At 38.5% G+C, this 18197-nt stretch overlaps 1 protein-coding gene across 8 annotated transcripts in view; it reads left to right on the plus strand.

The window, feature by feature from the left end:
• CCDC102B (coiled-coil domain containing 102B) overlaps positions 1–18197 on the plus strand; it is a 268909-nt gene that overhangs the window by 190264 nt on the left and 60448 nt on the right. For all 8 annotated transcript variants that reach the window (XM_073790811.1, XM_073790810.1, XM_073790809.1 and 5 more), the window contains one exon: positions 14923–15093. In XM_073790811.1, coding sequence (XP_073646912.1) covers positions 14923–15093 — 171 coding nt within the window. The remainder of the gene's footprint in view (positions 1–14922; positions 15094–18197) is intronic.

Raw genomic sequence — 18197 nt, forward strand, 5'->3', positions numbered from 1 at the left:
CTTTCTACTATAACCAAACACATTCCCTTGGACTGTGTATCCCTCTTAAAAGACAACAGATGTATCTAAATCTCTTCTCCATCTGCATCTCAATGCAATTTTTATTTTCTAGTACACTTAAACATTTTTACTTTTAGTAAAAGCTAGGTAGTTATATTTTAATTTTATATGGATAGGACTGGCAAATAGGTTCCTTTTTTTTTGGTTACAGGGCCAATTTGCTTCTCTTGTATTTTAGTCATTAGAATATGTTATCTTTCCTTCTAGATTACAATTTCTTTCCATAAGAAATAGACAGTGTCTTGAGAATAGTACCAATGAATAACATTTTTTAAATGACTAAGAACCTAGTGAAAAATCACAGTAATGTATCTTATATATGTCTGTTTTCTTTCAAAATTGTACATAACTATTCTATAGAAAGTTTAGAATGTCTTCATGTCTTTTCTAGTTAGCATCACAAACCACAAAGATTTGCACCATAAATAAAATATAGATTTTAAAATAAGTGCTTTTATCATCTGTTTGTGTCTAGATTATTCAATTTCCATTTTTAGTATTTTTTCCTTATAATTGGAAGTATTCATTAATTTGAGAGGAACTCTAAAGGGTGATTGTTATTTCTGAGTATAATTTAATTAGGGTGAATATATAAATTCTTTCAGACACTTAGTAAATCATTCTCTCACTCCCATAGTCTTTATCTACGTGCCAAAGTGAAGTGGACATTTGGCAAGTGACCAGTTAATTTGATCAATGCAGATGCCAAACAGTATTATGCAGGGGAAAATGTCATTTGGCAGCTAAAGTCAAGTCTTAATGGACCAAATGGTTTGATGCAACTGCAGGGATAGTTTATCCCTAACCTTAGATGAACTGACCCTATAAAATTCACAGAAAATGGGGGTAGCTGGACATTTGAACACAAACGTTTTCAACTTTTCTTATTTTACAAGCCTGTGACCAGATGGACTGGATCCATCTCAACTACATATGCAACAATATGCATATTTTTTCTCAACTATGCATGAAACGCATAATAACCAAGTCCTCTTCTTTCATGATTTGAAGTGAAAAGTCTGAAAAAAAATTTTTATTATGATGTATCACCTTACATACTCAATTACCAGATGTTTACTAGAAGCTAACATTTATTATTGATAAGAGGAAACTTGTTCACTGGTTTTATTAGGCTTAAAATAAGCATGATTTCATATTTACAAGTTGAAGTTAATTTAACAAAATGCTAGATAATTAGTCGTCTGATTTTTGGATGATACGAAACTGATCTTGTACAATTATTAACTGGGGAATAATTACAGCTGTATTTTTGAAGGAGGGAAAATTATTCTGAATAATAACAAAGTCACAATCAAATCAAAATGAATTCCAATTATATTGATTTTATAGCATTTCAAGAAAATTTTCCACATAAAGGAATTTAGAGGAAAATTGCCTTCTTGTGTAACAGAATTGCATTTTTCATTGCCTTACTTTTGCATCTGTAAGTGCATTTGTGCCTTTGGAAGAAATATACCATTTTCATGGTGGAAGAAACTCTTTCTTGCAATTGTGTTAGACCGTGTTAGTATCTGTGTAACACTTGGGCTTATACAGACTGAAATAACCACTAATATATTTCATTTATTTAAAAATTATGAACAGAATTCCATTGAAATTATAAATATTGAGTCTATTGACAATATAGGTAGTTGACAAAGTATTTTCAGAGCATGTATATTTAAGATATGCCATATAAACAGAGCAGATGAAGCAGTATCTAGAGCCCAGAATGCTTTGTATAATGTTTAGTATAGGACCTTTTAACCCTGTTCAATTTTGTATGTAAAGGGTTATATTTAAATTTTGTTACAGAAGCTTTGCATGAGTGATTTTTATTGAAGAGCTATAGCATGAAAATATAAAAAAAGAGTATACAAACAATGTCTGTGGCCTAATTTTCAATTATGAACTTGGGAGGATACTTAAAGTTGCAAAAAAAAGAATCAAAAACATATTTGTAGAATCACTTTTTCCCTTCTGAGACTTAGGCCTCTTCAAAGGTGATAAGAACATGTACAAATAAAGGACATTTATCAAGTAGGGATGGCAGATGTTAAAGTCTCTTAAATTCCTGTTTTTAGCATCAAAATTTAAAAAGAGCAAATGAGATGATAGCAACTACCAGTGACCCAAGTAAATTTAACATGAATAACAGGAGTTAGAATAAGTTCTCCGTGTAGGAAAGTCACTCGGATTTTCTCCAACTGTGTTTATAGCAGCCATTCCCAGCCCTGACACAGCACTCACCGTATTCTATTTTCATGTATTTTAACTCATCTCATTTTTCTAGTAGAATGTGAGCTCCCTTGGCCAGGAATGTGTCACACATGTAACATAGGGCTCGCTACATTTTCAAAAGTTATCAGCTGGCTCTCTGTGAGCCACCCAAACGTTCCAGGTTCTGGGCAACTGGTACTTACTATCTGTGTCGACAGGCAGCACCCAGGTTCCAACTGCCAGACACGGCTCAGTAGAGCAGGAGGAAGGGCCGTCCCTTGACTGGAGGACACATCCAAACAGTGTTTCTAGCTCTGGAGGTTTTCCTTGACGTGTGGGACCCATGCCTTTTTTTCTGTTGTGAATCCAACCTTTCCAACTTGCTGTTTCCCTGAGAAACTCCATTCCTTAACCCACGCAATACCACATTGTTGAATTCATGACTCGTGACGGCAACCACAAAGGGACCCACTTTGTACAAGAGGCAACCCTTGGAAATTAGGTATGGGGATACTTACTTTTAGTTTTAGATGAACTAACTTATTTGTTTTCCTAATTTGATTTTAATATTTTACCTAACTTTGGCTTCTAATGCTTCTCTTTTGTAAACACCAACACAATGAGAGGAGAGAAGCAATTCAGTTATTCCACACTGAAGGATTTATTTGTGTGCCTTAATTTTTCACTCATTAAACTGGTTTATATTTCCAGACTCCCTATGAGATCACCTTAATGTGCCAATTAACGTTAACCTGTAGGGTAGTTTTGATAATTTCATATAGGTAACAGATAATTATTGCTGGATATAGAGGCGATCTGAAGGATTAAATGTTAATAAATGCTATGAATAGGTGTTTAATTCCTGAGTTCTGAGACAATCTGAGGTTGTGAATAAAATATGCTCGATCTTTCTCAGATCAAATTGGAAAACTGAGTTAGCTTTGGGGTTCTAGATCTAAGTTTGGTTATTTCAACAGAAAGTAAAAGGCACACTCAATCTGTACACCTGTGATCTCTCATCTTGTTCCCAAAGCAAATACTCTGTCGAAAATGATGGTCCACTTGTATTCCAGGAAAGAGTAACATTTTAGAGGTTAATATTTATTTAATAACAAGTTATACAATATTTTTAGGAATGCAATAGCAAAAAAAACCCTTTTCAATCTTTTCTACATCAACAGTTCATCTTTCAACTTGATATACTCCTTTTGAAACATCATCCACATGTAATATTACACATTGCAGGTGCTGAAAAAGATACAGAAATGAGTTAAGAGGAAACCACTTCCTTCTTACAACATGCACTTTGTATCTCTGAGGGCGTGTCCAGTAGATGGAAAACGCTCTGTTAAATCCCCTCCGTTTGTAGACCTCAGGGTTGAAGCTTCTGCGTTTCCGCAGTTTGGCATCAGACCAGGTGGCAGGCAGTGAGGATGGGATCTTCTGCTCCCTCCTCCCTACGTTGCCCCACCACCACCCCCACCACCCCCCGCCCCGACTAGATAGGCTTTCTTCTACTTCTCAGGGCTGGAAGAGAGGACAGAGGAGGGAGCAGTCCTATGAATTGGAGTGGTTTCAGGCACGGTGCTCCAGGCCAGCCCCTTCTGCCGCAGTGCCTCTTCAGTCAGCCCCTGACCTACCATCACCCTGAGCTCTCCCAGAATCCACTCCATGTGGGATTCTTCTGTTGGTGTCATCTCGCCCACCCGACTGGTCCTTTAAAGTGGGGGACTTTTTATTAAATGATGCAAATCCAGCTCTTCTCTGCAGGGGCCACTCAGACTCACCCCCAAACATTTATGCCTTCCTGTTCCAAGAAATTCTGAAAGCGCAGGCAATTGCGAGGGAAGCACCACCTCCCTGCTCTATAGCAACAGGCTGCTTATACTTTTTCTAGTATGAATGAGGAATCAGTCTGTCCCCCAAATACCAGGTGACACTTTTAAGGTTTTTCTCTGGAAAAATTGATGTGTCTTCATGTGGGGCAGGTAACTCCATTCCATTTCCCAGGACAGAGGAGAGAAACTGCCCCGGGCTCAGATAACAGGCCTTCCCAGGGTCTCCCTGTCCACCTATGATCCGCCCATTACACACCCTCCAGGTGGGCAGGGCCTAGTGGGTGCAGGACCAGGTTTCTACCACACTTTTATTTTTCTTGTCATTTGTTTTAGAAGGAGAGGAGTTCAGTGTTGAGGTCTTACGTAAAACTGGACAAAAGTAAAAACCCTATTTCATGTATGTCTTGTTACTGTGTGTTTTTGTGGTGTATACATACATACATACATAATTGGAGTCATGTACATAAAATTGTGCCTGTGCTTTGTTATTCCACATTATATAGCCTCATTATTGTCGCATCATCAAAATTCTTCGCACATAATTTAAGGGCTTATAATATTACCGTATAAGGATTAATTATAATTTACTCAGTAAGGGTCCAATCATATAGATTACTTTTTAACATATTGTTAGATATAATGCAGAGTGACTATTTTTGAACATAAAACTTTCATTCACATATATATTCATATATATATACACATATATGTATACATATATATATATATAGTATTTTCCTAGAATAATTTTCTTGTTATAAAATCTAGGACAGAGGTAAGAACTGATGATATATTTTCATAAATTAATGTCATGAAAATTTACATTTTCCTTCAGTGGTATATGAGAGTGTATTTCTTACCATTTCTATATCGATATCCTTATTAATATTTTTTCATTTCTTGGATTATTATATTTCCTCTTCTGAGAATTTTTTCTATCTTTATCTTAATCTCTGGATTATTTCCTATTAATTTTTATGAACACTCACTGTGGTTTTATTTCTATTGACCTTTCTGATCACTTCCTTTTTCTCGCCTTTATTGACCCTTCTGCTCTTTCTTTTCCACGAATGGAAGTAGGAATTGTTTGGCTATTGGGTCTGTCAAACTCAACACACAAATCTATGTATTTTATTTAAATTATTTATTTCCCTAGAATTATGAGCAAAAGCAATACCCTTATCTGTCAGGAGAGTTTGCTGTATGCAGAACCACTTTCATGTAAAAGGGCTGCACGGAGGACCTGGAGAAACTCTGATTTATCAAATGAAATGAAATATTTTCCACAGAAAAGTATTTTCTCTGAACATTTGTAGCTTTGTACAATTACAGGGCTCTTCTCAGTGTGGGTAGAGAGAAGGTTGGAAAGTTTGGTTATAAAGCATTACTTAGCTAAGTGTGCATGGCTTTAAGAAAAAACTGTGTGGGAGTGATGCATTCCCCACTGAGTGTGAGTCAGTGATCTCTCTCTCTATTCCCCCCATGGGAGCCGAGCCTGGAAAATAGAAAAAGAACTTCTGATTCCATCTACAATTTTGGTGACTAACAATTCAGGGTTTAACTTAATATTTGTATGTTCTCTGGAGACAAAGGATGCTGTATGAGTACTAAATTGTACTTGCAACTTATGGTTTAGCCGTAGGGTTAATAGCCGTATTTGCAATTCTTTAGAAATCTTTAAATACCACACAGAGTCAGGATATGTACTATAATAACTATTGTAATGTATTGCCAACTATTACAAAACTTTATTATGTGTAGATTGAATTGGTGATGAATGCTTGCTGTTAAAAGGAAATGAGTGTAAAGAGACTCTTCCTTTTCCTGTGCACAGTACAATCCAGCCTGCATACAATCTAGAATCATAAACACATTTTGTTGTTTGCGTCACCAATCAGTAAGACATATTGTAAGTATATTCATTTATCATTTGTTGAGCACCTTCAGTGTCCAGGCACTATTTAACACACTACAGATAATTGATGAACTATACAGTTAAAAGGAAAAGACCAAAAAAAGCTCTGTCCCTATGACCCTGATGGTGTATCTGAGAGACAGACATCTTTTTGTAAAATGAGTCAATTTAAAAATGACTAAAAGCCTAGTAACCTTTGTTATGCACTGAAACTGCCAGTGAATTAGTCAATCAAAATGTTTTTTAAGCATGTCAATTGGTGTAACCTAATATTATTGGGCTAGACTATTAGTAAGGATAAAGCGCTACAACAAACTCCGGATCTCTGCAGCTGATACAAGTTTATGTTTTGCTCATTTCTTAATCCAGTGAAGCCAGGAGGCTCTCCTTGGTGTTTCTTCTCCATGTGGTGACTCAGGGATCTGTAACTGTCAGCTTTTAGCTTCGTCATCTTGTAGCCCTTCAGTTCTAGGTACTTAGGTAAGGAAGTGGGACATCATGGAAGTTCCCATGGGGTATCTCCTTGCTAGAGCTAGAAGAGCTATAAACCAGTTCCTTCCACATTCCATCAGGCGGACTTTAGTCTCAGTGTCCCATTGAAAGGCAAGGCTTAACAAAACTACTCCTATTTTATTAATCTGATATAAATACCAATTCATTTCCAATTTTGTATATTTTCAAGGTGTTCTTTTTAAAATTTTCTCTAGGCTGGCTCATAGTTTTTCTATACTATTCTGCTTGTTTACCAATAGACCAATCCTTCATCAATTCATTTTTTTGTACTTGTATCAATAGATTATTTTTATCATTATAATTCATTCCTTCAACTTTCCTCAGATAATATCGGTATGCTTTACCCAACAGTTTGAATTGATTGCTTGCCATATACAAAGATATATATATCTTTATATATATCTTTTTGTAGTTAAATTGAGATCGTATCTTTTCTGCTAGAAACAGCTTTCTCTCTCTAAAGTTTGCATTGTATATTCATTATTTCCAAAATTTTACAATTAGAGCTCCAGTTTTCTATGGACCTGACAACTAATTAATTTTCACTTTTCCACATAACTCTAAATTGTTTCTACTCTACAGATATAGGTGCATTAAATATATATTGACTAGTAGGATAAAGCAATCTTAAGTAAATGCACAAACAGGTATAAATTTCAACATGCAATAAAGACTAGAAATGAACAGGTATCTGAATGATAATTAAAAATAATACTGTGAACCATTATTCACATTTGAGTAATCAAGAAAGCGTCTCACAGGAAATCTTATTTAAACTGGGACCTGAATGTAAATTAGGAGCCACGTGAGTGTAGAGTTGCAAAAGCTCTTTGTAGGCGAAAGGAAAAGCATGTCCGAATACTTTGAGACAGGAAAGGATTTGATGAATTCAAAGAGCTGTAGAAAGATAACTTCCTAGAGAACATCCTGAGTTCTTTCATCAAGAATATGTGGATGGAAAATCCTGCCTCTGCCTAAAACTAAAATTGATTTTGGGGCTTCCCTGGTGGCGCAGTGGTTGAGAGTCCGCCTGCCGATGCAGGTTCGTGCGGGAACACGGGTTCGTGCCCCGGTCCGGGAAGATCCCACATGCCGCGGAGCGGCTGGGCCCGTGAGCCATGGCCGCTGAGCCTGCGCGTCCGGAGCCTGTGCTCTGCAACGGGAGAGGCCACAACAGTGAGAGGCCCGCGTACCGCAAAAAAAAAAAAATTGATTTTGCCCTGCCTCTCGCATATTAGTTTAGCTGGGCTTAGAATTCTAGGTTACTCAGCAACTGAAGACATTACTGGATTTAATAAGGCTTCTTGTTGTCGCTGATTATAAGTTTACTATTAGTTCCTCTCTTTATACGTTTTTATTTCCCACAATCCGTCTGTGCTGTAATAATATCTCTTGGCCTTTGTTGTTTCTCAGTTTGTTTACAACATGTCTGATTTTTACTATATATTTTTATTCTGCTCAATATTTTGTGCAATTTTTTTGCATTTTTTTCCCCGAAAACATAACATTGAGAGGGTGCCTTATCAACACAAAGGCAAAGTTTCACTTGGAGAAAACCACTTCTATCCTTGCTCGTTCCCTTCCTACTTCCTTCCCAGCAAGATTCAGCAGATATTTGGGGATTATAATACATCAAGTTTAAGGACAAAGACCACGTATGAGCTAAGGGTGACAAAGCAGAAAGGTAAAAAGAACCCAGTCCATGGTGGCATTTGCTGAGATGCTCTATCTACTCTGGATTACTGACACTTCACCTTATTATTGCATTTGATAACTAACTAACTAAACTATCCTAGCCAGTTTTTCTACCTATCCTGTTACGTTTAATTAATGTATCACAAATGACTTACACATATTGTGTCTTTTGAAGGTTACAATTCTATGAAATTGCTATTGTATGCATTTTACAGATGAGGAAAGTAGGACTTAATTTAAAGTTAATGAAGCTTTTTTATATTTTCTAAAAAACTTGAATATTATTGGGAATATTGACATAACTGATTATATGAGAGATTAGTAGATGCTCAACAAACTTTTTTTTTTGGTCAATTGCTTATGTATCTATGGTACTGAATAAGCACAAATGGCATTGAATAAACACAAACTCCAATGTGTGATAGTCTATGGGCCTCACACACACACACACGATATAAGTGCCACAATGTAGCCACAATATTGTGGCTTTGCACCCTTTTTGCACATTTTTTTCTTAGTAAAGTTTCCATCATCTATTTTCCATCCATGGTGTTTGTACTATGATATTTAATTCTATAGGATAGATCTCCCCAGGTGACAGCCATGGGACATGATGTTGGCATTTGTGCTACCTGGGTAGCATATTCTGAGACAGATATCAAAATGTAGGAAGTTTATTAGGGAGTACAACACCCATGGGGAAAGAGGCCAGAGAGCAAAGGGCAGAGGGAGAAGTAGGACTGGGGAGAAGTGATAATAGTAATACCTCTGGATACCTCTGAAGCTGGCATAGATCTTTGGAGCTGTCCCAAATTGAGGTGAGAAGAGCAGTTCCTTCATACTTCTAAAATGACCAGGCTGCCCCAGGAAGGGGGTGTGGAGTTAGAAAGGAGGCTGTTTTTTGTTTTTTGGGTTTTTAAAAATATTTATTTGGTCATGCAGGGTCTTAGTTGCAGCAGGTGGGCTCCTTAGTTGTGGCATGCGAACTCTGAGTTGCAGCATACGTGTGGGATCTAGTTCCCTGACTAGGGACCAAACCCAGGCCCTCTGCATTGGGAGTGTGGAGTCTTATCCACTGCGCCACCTGGGAAGTCCCAGGAAGGAGGCTTCTTATAGCCAAGGGGAAAGGGCTGTGATCAGACATTTCCAGCAACCGGTGAAATACATCCTCTCATCCTGCAGGAGAACCTGCAGGGCACAGGACAGCATCCCCTCTCAACATGTCCTCCCTGCTTATCATCCACCTTTCATAAACAGTTCCCTATCTTATTAGCTCATTGGATTATCTCTTAGTATTTGTCACAATGGGAAAATTTGCTTGTTTAATTGTCTTTAATCTATTACCTCTACTAGGTTCTAATGTCTGTGAGGTTAAAAATTGTGTCTGCCTTGTTTGCTTTTATATATAGAATGTAGAAGCCAGTCTACATGGCACGTGGTAGACACTCAGTAAGTGCTCCTTGAATCACTGATAATGTGTCAAGTCTACAACGAGCACTAAAATCACTCTATACTTAACATATAAGATATTAAATGAACCCTCTGAAGATGCCACTTAAGACCACAAAAATGTTCTCATTTTAAAGCTATTATCTGACAGGTCAGAATTGAAGATATAGAGACTGACATTTATCCTTATAAGTAGGTGGTACAAGATATTTTTCTAATGCACTTAATTTGGATGAGCTTGTGAGTTCTTTATTCAAGCAGATGGATTTGATTATAATAACCACCCAATGTGCCTGAGTCAACTTTTGAGAAGAGAAAATCTGCCCTTGTTGATAGCGTTATTACTCACAGCTGGAGTCTAACAAGGCTATCAACAGACCATGAGCTAGTTATTTCCAATTTTATGTGTTTCTCTTTATTAAATATAGTTGACTCATATTATACTGAGAATTTCAGGTTCTCTACATAACAGTACAGTATTGTTATGCATTTTTGAAATTACAGATGCCAAAATTTCTAGTTTTCTATGGATTTTTAAAAAAATTGAACAAACAAATAACATATATAATAACACTTTAATACTTTAAAATTTTCTGTATGTCATTTTGTTTTTCCTTCAAATTGATGCATATAAACTTATTTGATTCATTTTCAACCAGCGTTTCATGATGTCATTTAAAATGATAAGAAAATGTACTTTAGTTCTGGCAGCTTGGCACAATCAAAATCAGTTAAGCTTCAGCACTTCATGTATCGGCTACAATATTAATTCTAGGTAGAAAGCAATATTCTCACTTACAAGAGCATAAACTAATGCATGATTTCATAAGCCATACACAGAATTTAAAACCTGCTATCAAATTCTTCACATCACTAGAAACAGAGTCAATCTATTTGAGGAACTAATGTTATTCTATCAGAAATATCCATATACAAACACATTGTATATGCTTATTTTCTATATCGATTCAACATTATTATTCATATCAACTTATAAAAGGATTGTGAATTATATTTACTGTTCAGTTTTATAGCTTTGGATTTATAGAGGATTCCATACTGACAAATACTCTCTAGTACTGTATATTTTTTATATGTTTAATTTCTATTCAGATTTTTTTCTGCCAAAATAAAATATATCACATCATGGTTTTATGTATTTCTACCATTAAAAATATATTAGAATAAGCTTGCTCTAAAAATCCATATGGATCTTTATTATTGACTTATTCTCTTTTTATATGCAAATTATTAACTCTTTAAATGAACATCTATTTGGATGCCTTCCAACTGGAGGTCTGTAAGTAAGCTACAGGGGAAATTGAGATTTCAGATAAAAGCATCAAACAAAACATATACAGGGGATTATGGTTTGTGACCCTAAGTGCCTCTACTCTAATGTGCATTCAAAGAAAGAACTGGGGGTGGGGGGAATCTCATCACAAGAATGACAAAAAAATGAGTCTATAGTAGCAAAGGTCATAGCTTTGAGAATTAAGGAAGAAATCCATCTCTCTCCTGAAAGTAAAATTGGGGTGTTGATGAACTAATGGATTAAAATGTCAAAGAACCTGTGAAGTCTTAGAAGATAAGGCCTGCTAACAAGGTTAAAGCCAGCCAGGATATTGTTTTGAAACAATGAAAAAAGGAGGAGTAACTTACAGCTAGTTTGGCCATAAGCAATGTGTATAGCCTCTCAGAGACTGAATGGGGAAAATAGAAAAGACAAGAGAGAGAAGGTATGTGAAGAGTTCAGTGATAGTAGGTACTTGGCTAATACTAATCTCTTTCACCCTAAACTGATTTTTTTTTAAATATCCTTACTAACGAAATAATTTTTTTTCTCCTATGTTGAAATCTAGTTTTCATCTTTTTAGAATAGAAAGTAAAAGGTATCCTATGAACATAATTAAAATACATTTGGCTATAGATACAGTTTGATATATTTTCTCGTAATGAAATGTGCCCAAGGCCAGGCCAGGTCTGCGGACCTCAGTTGTAAGCATGATTCTCCTATTGGCCCAGACTGTTGTATCAGTACCTCCAGGCATACATCTTCCTTGTATATTTTTAAGTGCTTAAAAATCCTAGATCACCTCCTCCCACCCAAGGAGACGTCTCATATTTCATTGCTCGGTTAGGTTCCATCTACCTTCCTAAAACATTTACTGGCAAGAGTAAAGTTTACTACAGTTGGCATATACTAGTGGTCCTCAGACTTTATGTTGAATTATAAACATCCGGAGGGCTTGTTAAACCCAAGGTTGCTGGGCCTCAACTCCTGAGCTTCTGATTCAGTAGATCTTGGATGGAGTTCTCAGGGTATGCTGATGCTGCAGGCTTGGGGACCACTCACAGAGAACAGATGTTGGCTAACACATATCCACCTCCTGGGCCTGAGAATAAGGTGGCCCTCCCTGAGCAAATGGCCATGCAGTAGAACATGAATGCTAGAGGTCTGCCTACAAGGATGACACATGCTTGGGGTGGAATTGGTACTGACAAACAGCAATGATTTTCCTTCCCTCCTCCCTCCCTCCCTCCCTCCCTCCCTCCCCTCCTCCCTCCCTCCCTCCCCTCCTCCCTCCCTCCCTCCCCTCCTCCCTCCCTCCCCTCCTCCCTCCCCTCCTCTCCTCCCTCCCTCCCCTCCTCTCCTCCCTCCCCCTCCCTCCCCCTCCCTCCCCCTCCCTCCCTCCCTCCCTTCCTATATGCACATCTCAAAGGTTCTTTTTGTTTACTTAGCTCCATTTAAACCAATCTAAGTGAATTGTACAAACCTAAAGTCAAAGCATTGACTATCTGAGAAATAATTGTACTAAATCACAAAGGTTTTTTTTTTTTTTTTTTTTTTTTTTTTTTTTTTTTTGCGGTACGCGGGCCTCTCACTGTTGTGGCCTCTCCCTTTGCGGAGCACAGGCTCCGGACGCGCAGGCACGCGCAGGCTCAGCGGCCATGGCTCACGGGCCCAGCCGCTCCGCAGCATGTGGGATCTGCCCGGACCAGGGCACGAACCCGTGTCCCCTGCATCGGCAGGTGGACTCTCAACCACTGCGCCACCAGGGAAGCCCCACAAAGGTTTTTTAGGTAGTTGCATAATTCCTGAGGAAAAGCCATCATTTTATAGATTTGCTATAACTCTTCCATTAAGCTCTGCATTACTTTTGTGGCAAATTCTTTGTTTGCCAGATCAAGAAAATCTTTCATTAAATGCTCCATTGTCATTCCAAATAATAGAATTGTGTTCCCTACTGCATATCTTTCTGTGAAAGCATAAGGTATATAATGTGGCATTGGAAAATTGTACTCTGAAGAGAAGAAAGGAGAAATCTGTTTGCATTTTAAATGTGGTTTGTGATGTAATTTGATAAAACAGTGCCATGAAGCCGTAAACTGCACTGTTACTGTGAGGCAAGGGAAGGGACCATAAGCCTGTCCCATCAACTGGGGTCTAGCTGCCTGTCCAAGTTTGCCTGTTCCCAGCTGCCCTTCGGCACTGCTCAGGTTTAAATACCAATGGTTGTGATTCTGACTCTTATGGGGGCCAGGGCTTTCAGAACAGCAGCAAGATTCCAGGAATCTCTCAGTTATTTGATAGATTGCCATGGAGGCGTGGTGGGTGGCTGGTGGGCGTGGGAGCCCTCCTCTGCCTTTTCCTCCTCCGCCTTTTCCTCCTCCTGGCTTCCTGAGAGTGGTCAGCAATTTCTCCCAGGTCCTGCGCTCTAGTCCACACCCTCTTCTCACATCTGCAGGACATTTACCTGTTTGGTTGGAGTTCTGTGTTTCATAGAGACCAGGAGGCTACCAGTAATCAATGGTGTCATATCAAAATTCACTTTAGGGCTTCCCTGGTGGCGCAGTGGTTAAGAATCCGCCTGCCAATGCGGGAGACAAGGGTTCGATCCCTGGTCCGGGAACATCCCCCATGCCGTGGAGCAACTAAGCCTGTGCGCCACAACTACTGAGCCTGTGCCCTAGAGCGTTCGAGCCACAGCTACTGAAGCCCACACACCTAGAGCCCGTGCTCCGCAACAACAGAAGCCACCGCAATGAGAAGCCGCGCAGAGCAACAAAGACCCAACGCAGCCATAAATTAAATAAATAAATTTATTTAAAAAAAAAATTCACTTCAGCTTATTTTTTTTAGGCTTCACACTATTTTGCATTTTGCTTTACTTAATAGAATATTGAGAGATATCATTATACAAAAGGCTGCCATATTATAGTTTAAGCATTAAAAAGCTTAATGTCTTTTTATTTAATCAGCTCCATATGATATTATGACGATGATCTTCATTTCCAATCATTCACTATTAACATAAAAATAACGCTGTGCTACATGTCCACATGCATACAGCATTTCACACAACTGTGTGTGTATCTGTAGGACACAGTCCTGGAAGTAGAATGGCTGGGTTGGAGTTTTAATGCATTTTTCATGTTAAATAGTTTTCTCAACGTTTTTCCATGAATGAATATCAGTTTCTTCACATTTTACCAACAGATTATTTTATCACACATAATCTTGCCAGTCTGAAGACATGAGGAGTAGCATCTTGATGTGTTTCTTTTCATTATACTTTTATTTTTGATAATTGTAGATTTATATGCAGCTGTAAGAAATCTGAGGCCAATTAATGTAACCTGTCAATTCATGTCTTGTAGAATGTTGATTATAACAAGATTGACTGGAGATCCAGTCACTTCATGGTGGATTCACTCTGGATTTTCCCCAGGGTCAGCCCCTTCAGGTCTCTGAGCCAGATTCGTGTGGTTTCAGGAGGGTGCCTTTCACGGCATGAGTACAGCAGCACAAAACATTTTTTTTAAGAAAAATAATTAAAAGCAGATAGTCTGCTAACTTTTAATACTTAGGCTGATTTAGCAGATGAACAGTTCTTCTTGGACTTATTTTTATTATGTTTTATTCTTCATTTATGGATATGAGAGTCCTCTTTTGGAAAGCATACATAAAAACTAAATTTGCACAACATGAAAAATGGGTCATTCCCTCAAGCACGTAAAGAGTTGCACTGTATTTTAGCCACACAGAAATACACCTTCCACCTATAGTTATATGCGAATCATAATATGTAATTGCAGAAATGTAGAGTTCCAGATGCCTAATCTGAATTCTTCCTAAAGTGCTTTTCTATTTTTCCCAAACAAGTTGCCATTCTTCTGACTTTATCAGAGGAAACTATAAATAATGGAATGCCTGTTTTCTTTTGAAAGGAACTGTTGGACCTTCAACATGCCTACCATAAACTAAGCAGGCAGCACCAGGCAAAGACGGCAGAAATGACCCACGTCAACAACCTCATGGATCAAAATGAGGCCGAAGTGAAGAAACTGAGATTTCAAGTAGAAGAACTAAAATGGGGACTCAACCAAAAGGAAAATAAGGTATCTTATAAGTGGAACATATGTCACATGGATTCAAAATTGCATTTCATAGCATAGAAAAAGCATTTTCTTTATTAGCATATGGCATTGCTTGAGGTAAAAACTTCACATTTTTAAAAATTAAAATCAAAAAAGTGTAAGTGTAAGGAGAGGAAACTATTATGTAAACAACATGCTCATTTTTGTAGTGTTAGTAGTGCATTTTTTACGTGTGCCCTATCGCTTCAGGTATGTTTTAGCTTGGTCGTGTGGGGAGGCATGGTACCATAGGTGTCATTAAAACTTGGTGTTGGGCTTCCCTGGTGGCACAGTGGTTGAGAGTCTGCCTGCTGGTGCAGGGGACACGGGTTCGTGCCCGGTCCGGGAAGATCTCACATGCCGCGGAGCAGCTGGGCCCGTGAGCCATGGCCGCTGAGCCTGCGCGTCCGGTGCCTGTGCTCCGCAATGGGAGAGGCCACAACAGTGAGAGGCCCGCGTACCGCAAAAAACAAAACAAAACAAAAACACAACAACTTGGTGTTTTACGTTTTAAGCTTTAATTCTATATATTATAGAAACATGGTGCATGTTGTGATTACATGTCATGATATATACATTCTCCCCAGCGCTCTCTGATGTTTAAAGAATGTAGGCATCTTGCTTTGTCGTGAAAGGTCAACTTGCTAATGGTTTATGGCATGTTTAAGAATGGGATACCTTGACAGTACACCTGCAACAGGGAGGTGTGATTTCAGCCGCAATTACAGACAACAAAGAGATTTTTCTTGAAAGAAGCGGTCTCCACTGTCAGCGTGATAGCGTCTGCCACCCCATGGCGGCAATTACTTCAGATGGGGTTCCAGGCACGGCATCTGCTTCTAGCGGACAACTTTTGAGGCAAAAATAATTACTTCCCGGGTTAGAGAGACTATTTGCAGATAATGCCAAACAGTTGGAAATTTAAAAAAAAAACGGAATTGTTTTTCCAAGGGGTAATTCAGTAACAGAACACAGTCCCCATTTTAAGGTTTAATTTTTCATCAAAACTATCCCAGTCAAAAAAAAAAAAAAAAAAAAAAAACTATCCCAGTCAAGCACACCAGATTTTCTAATCTCATAACATCACAGGAAAATAGAATGATTGGACCAGTGAGGCTCCTACATCGTCCCTGATCTCACTAGGGCTGACTTGTCCGTGGGCATTTCATCCTTGATGTCTCTTTTTATGAAGACATATATGTAGTTTTTAATGGTGTGCGTGGGTGGTGAGGCTGGACTGTGGAAGAGTAATTCAGGAGAGGAATGTAGAGTGGTTTTGGGTTTTTATTTTCATCATAGTCATTATTCTTTTGAATAGTTTTGATATAAAAGCATTTGTTGCAAGTGGTGGTAAATAACCTTTGTGTTTGCCAACATAGGCTTTAAGAAATTGCTTGGGACTGAATCATCAGCAAGGAAATTGTGATAATACACAGTTTTCCAGGGCTAATAAAGTACTAGTTCCCAAAAATCTGATACAGCCATCTAATCATGTAATTTTAAAAACGGCCGTGGTTTTGAGAAGAATTCTGTTAGTTGCCCCTCCCTGTAGGAGAATCATTCTTCTCACATCATCATCAGGCTTGGCACATGTGACATTTGCTTTGCCTGACGAGCAGAAGCTCCGTGTGCCACTTACCATCAGGGGCTTTATGAGCCCAAACAGGGCTGTGCCGTGCCTCTTTTCCCATGTGTCTTTTCTGCCTTGTCTCATGTCATGAGGCCAGCAGGTGCAAAGTAGACATCATCCTCTCAGTGTGAATTCTGAAGTGGAAAGGATATGGAGCAGAGCCTTTGCTGACCCAAATGGATCCACATGGGTACAAAAAAAATCAATATTTGTTGTGATAAGCCACTGACATTTTGGATTTGTTTGTTGCTATAGGAGAACTTAGCTAAAGCTGACTGGTATGGTCAGCTTATATTGCATTGGCTCCAGTGCCAGAAGTAGGTGGTGAGAAAACTTATTGGAGGTTAGAATGATGGCAACGCATTTTATGGAGCCTTGAAAGGTTTGGTACATTATATCCTATAATACCTTGGAAAGCTGATGATGGACAGAATGAGCTTGTGGTTTTTAGATGAATAGGTATGTAGCTAGTATTTCTTGTTTGCTATTGGTGTGTTTGACAAGTGCCTAAGAGAGAGATGAACTCAGAAAAGACTTGTCGAATTTTCAAAAAGATATGTAAGATAATACAGAAATTTAAGTAGTTCTGTGACTGCCAGGGTCTGATTTTCATTTGCAAGTGGTAATACATAAAACTGAGGATGGCTTTGAACAACGAACATCAATTAAGGTTAAGCTTAGGCAAGAACCAATTCAACAGTGTGGCCTTCAAGCCTGTTGCTAAAAGCTCTTAATTAATGTCATTTTGTATAAATCCTTGAAGCTGAACAAAATGGCACAGGGAGAAGAGAATGAGATTGTGCTTCTCTCAGAACATCCCACAGATTCAAGGCAACTGCAGGTAGCTCAGAGACAATAGAATGTCTCCCAGAGAACTGCAGATGGGACAACTGACCTGTGGTATTTGCTGGAATCAAAAGAAAAAAGAACTTGTTTTTGTGAAAGATACGCTGGCAAGTGAGCTTCCAGCCTGGGATAAAATAGACTGATTTATCAGGATTTGAAAGAACTCTTCATTCCTCCAAACTTCTCGGACAAGGAGCTGGCTGGGCATGCTGTCCACACCTGAGAAGGAGTAACGTCCAGAGCCATATTCAAATAAGGACATGGTGAATAATGCAAAAGGACCACCTAGAGAACAAAGACCATGGAGAACTACAGACTAGGCAGCTAATATCAGGGAGGAGAACCCAGGCCGGATAAAGGAGCATTCCCCATGAGCAGAACAGGAGCTCCTTGAAACATCTGCACAGTTAGATTTCATAAGTATTTTCGGTTTTCTTTTCTACATGGAAGTTTTTATTGCAGTTTTCCTGTCCTAGTTTCACTATAGTATATTGGGTGGGTGAGGGAGGAGAGTATAAATTACTTGCCTTTTGAGTACGTAGCTTCTGGAGCAAGAGAAGGTGTATTGAGATCTGACATAGATATGAGATCTTTGACTTTGAGATCAAGG

The sequence above is a fragment of the Tursiops truncatus genome, chromosome 13 (assembly GCF_011762595.2).
Source record: "Tursiops truncatus isolate mTurTru1 chromosome 13, mTurTru1.mat.Y, whole genome shotgun sequence".
Classification (NCBI taxonomy): domain Eukaryota; kingdom Metazoa; phylum Chordata; class Mammalia; order Artiodactyla; family Delphinidae; genus Tursiops; species Tursiops truncatus.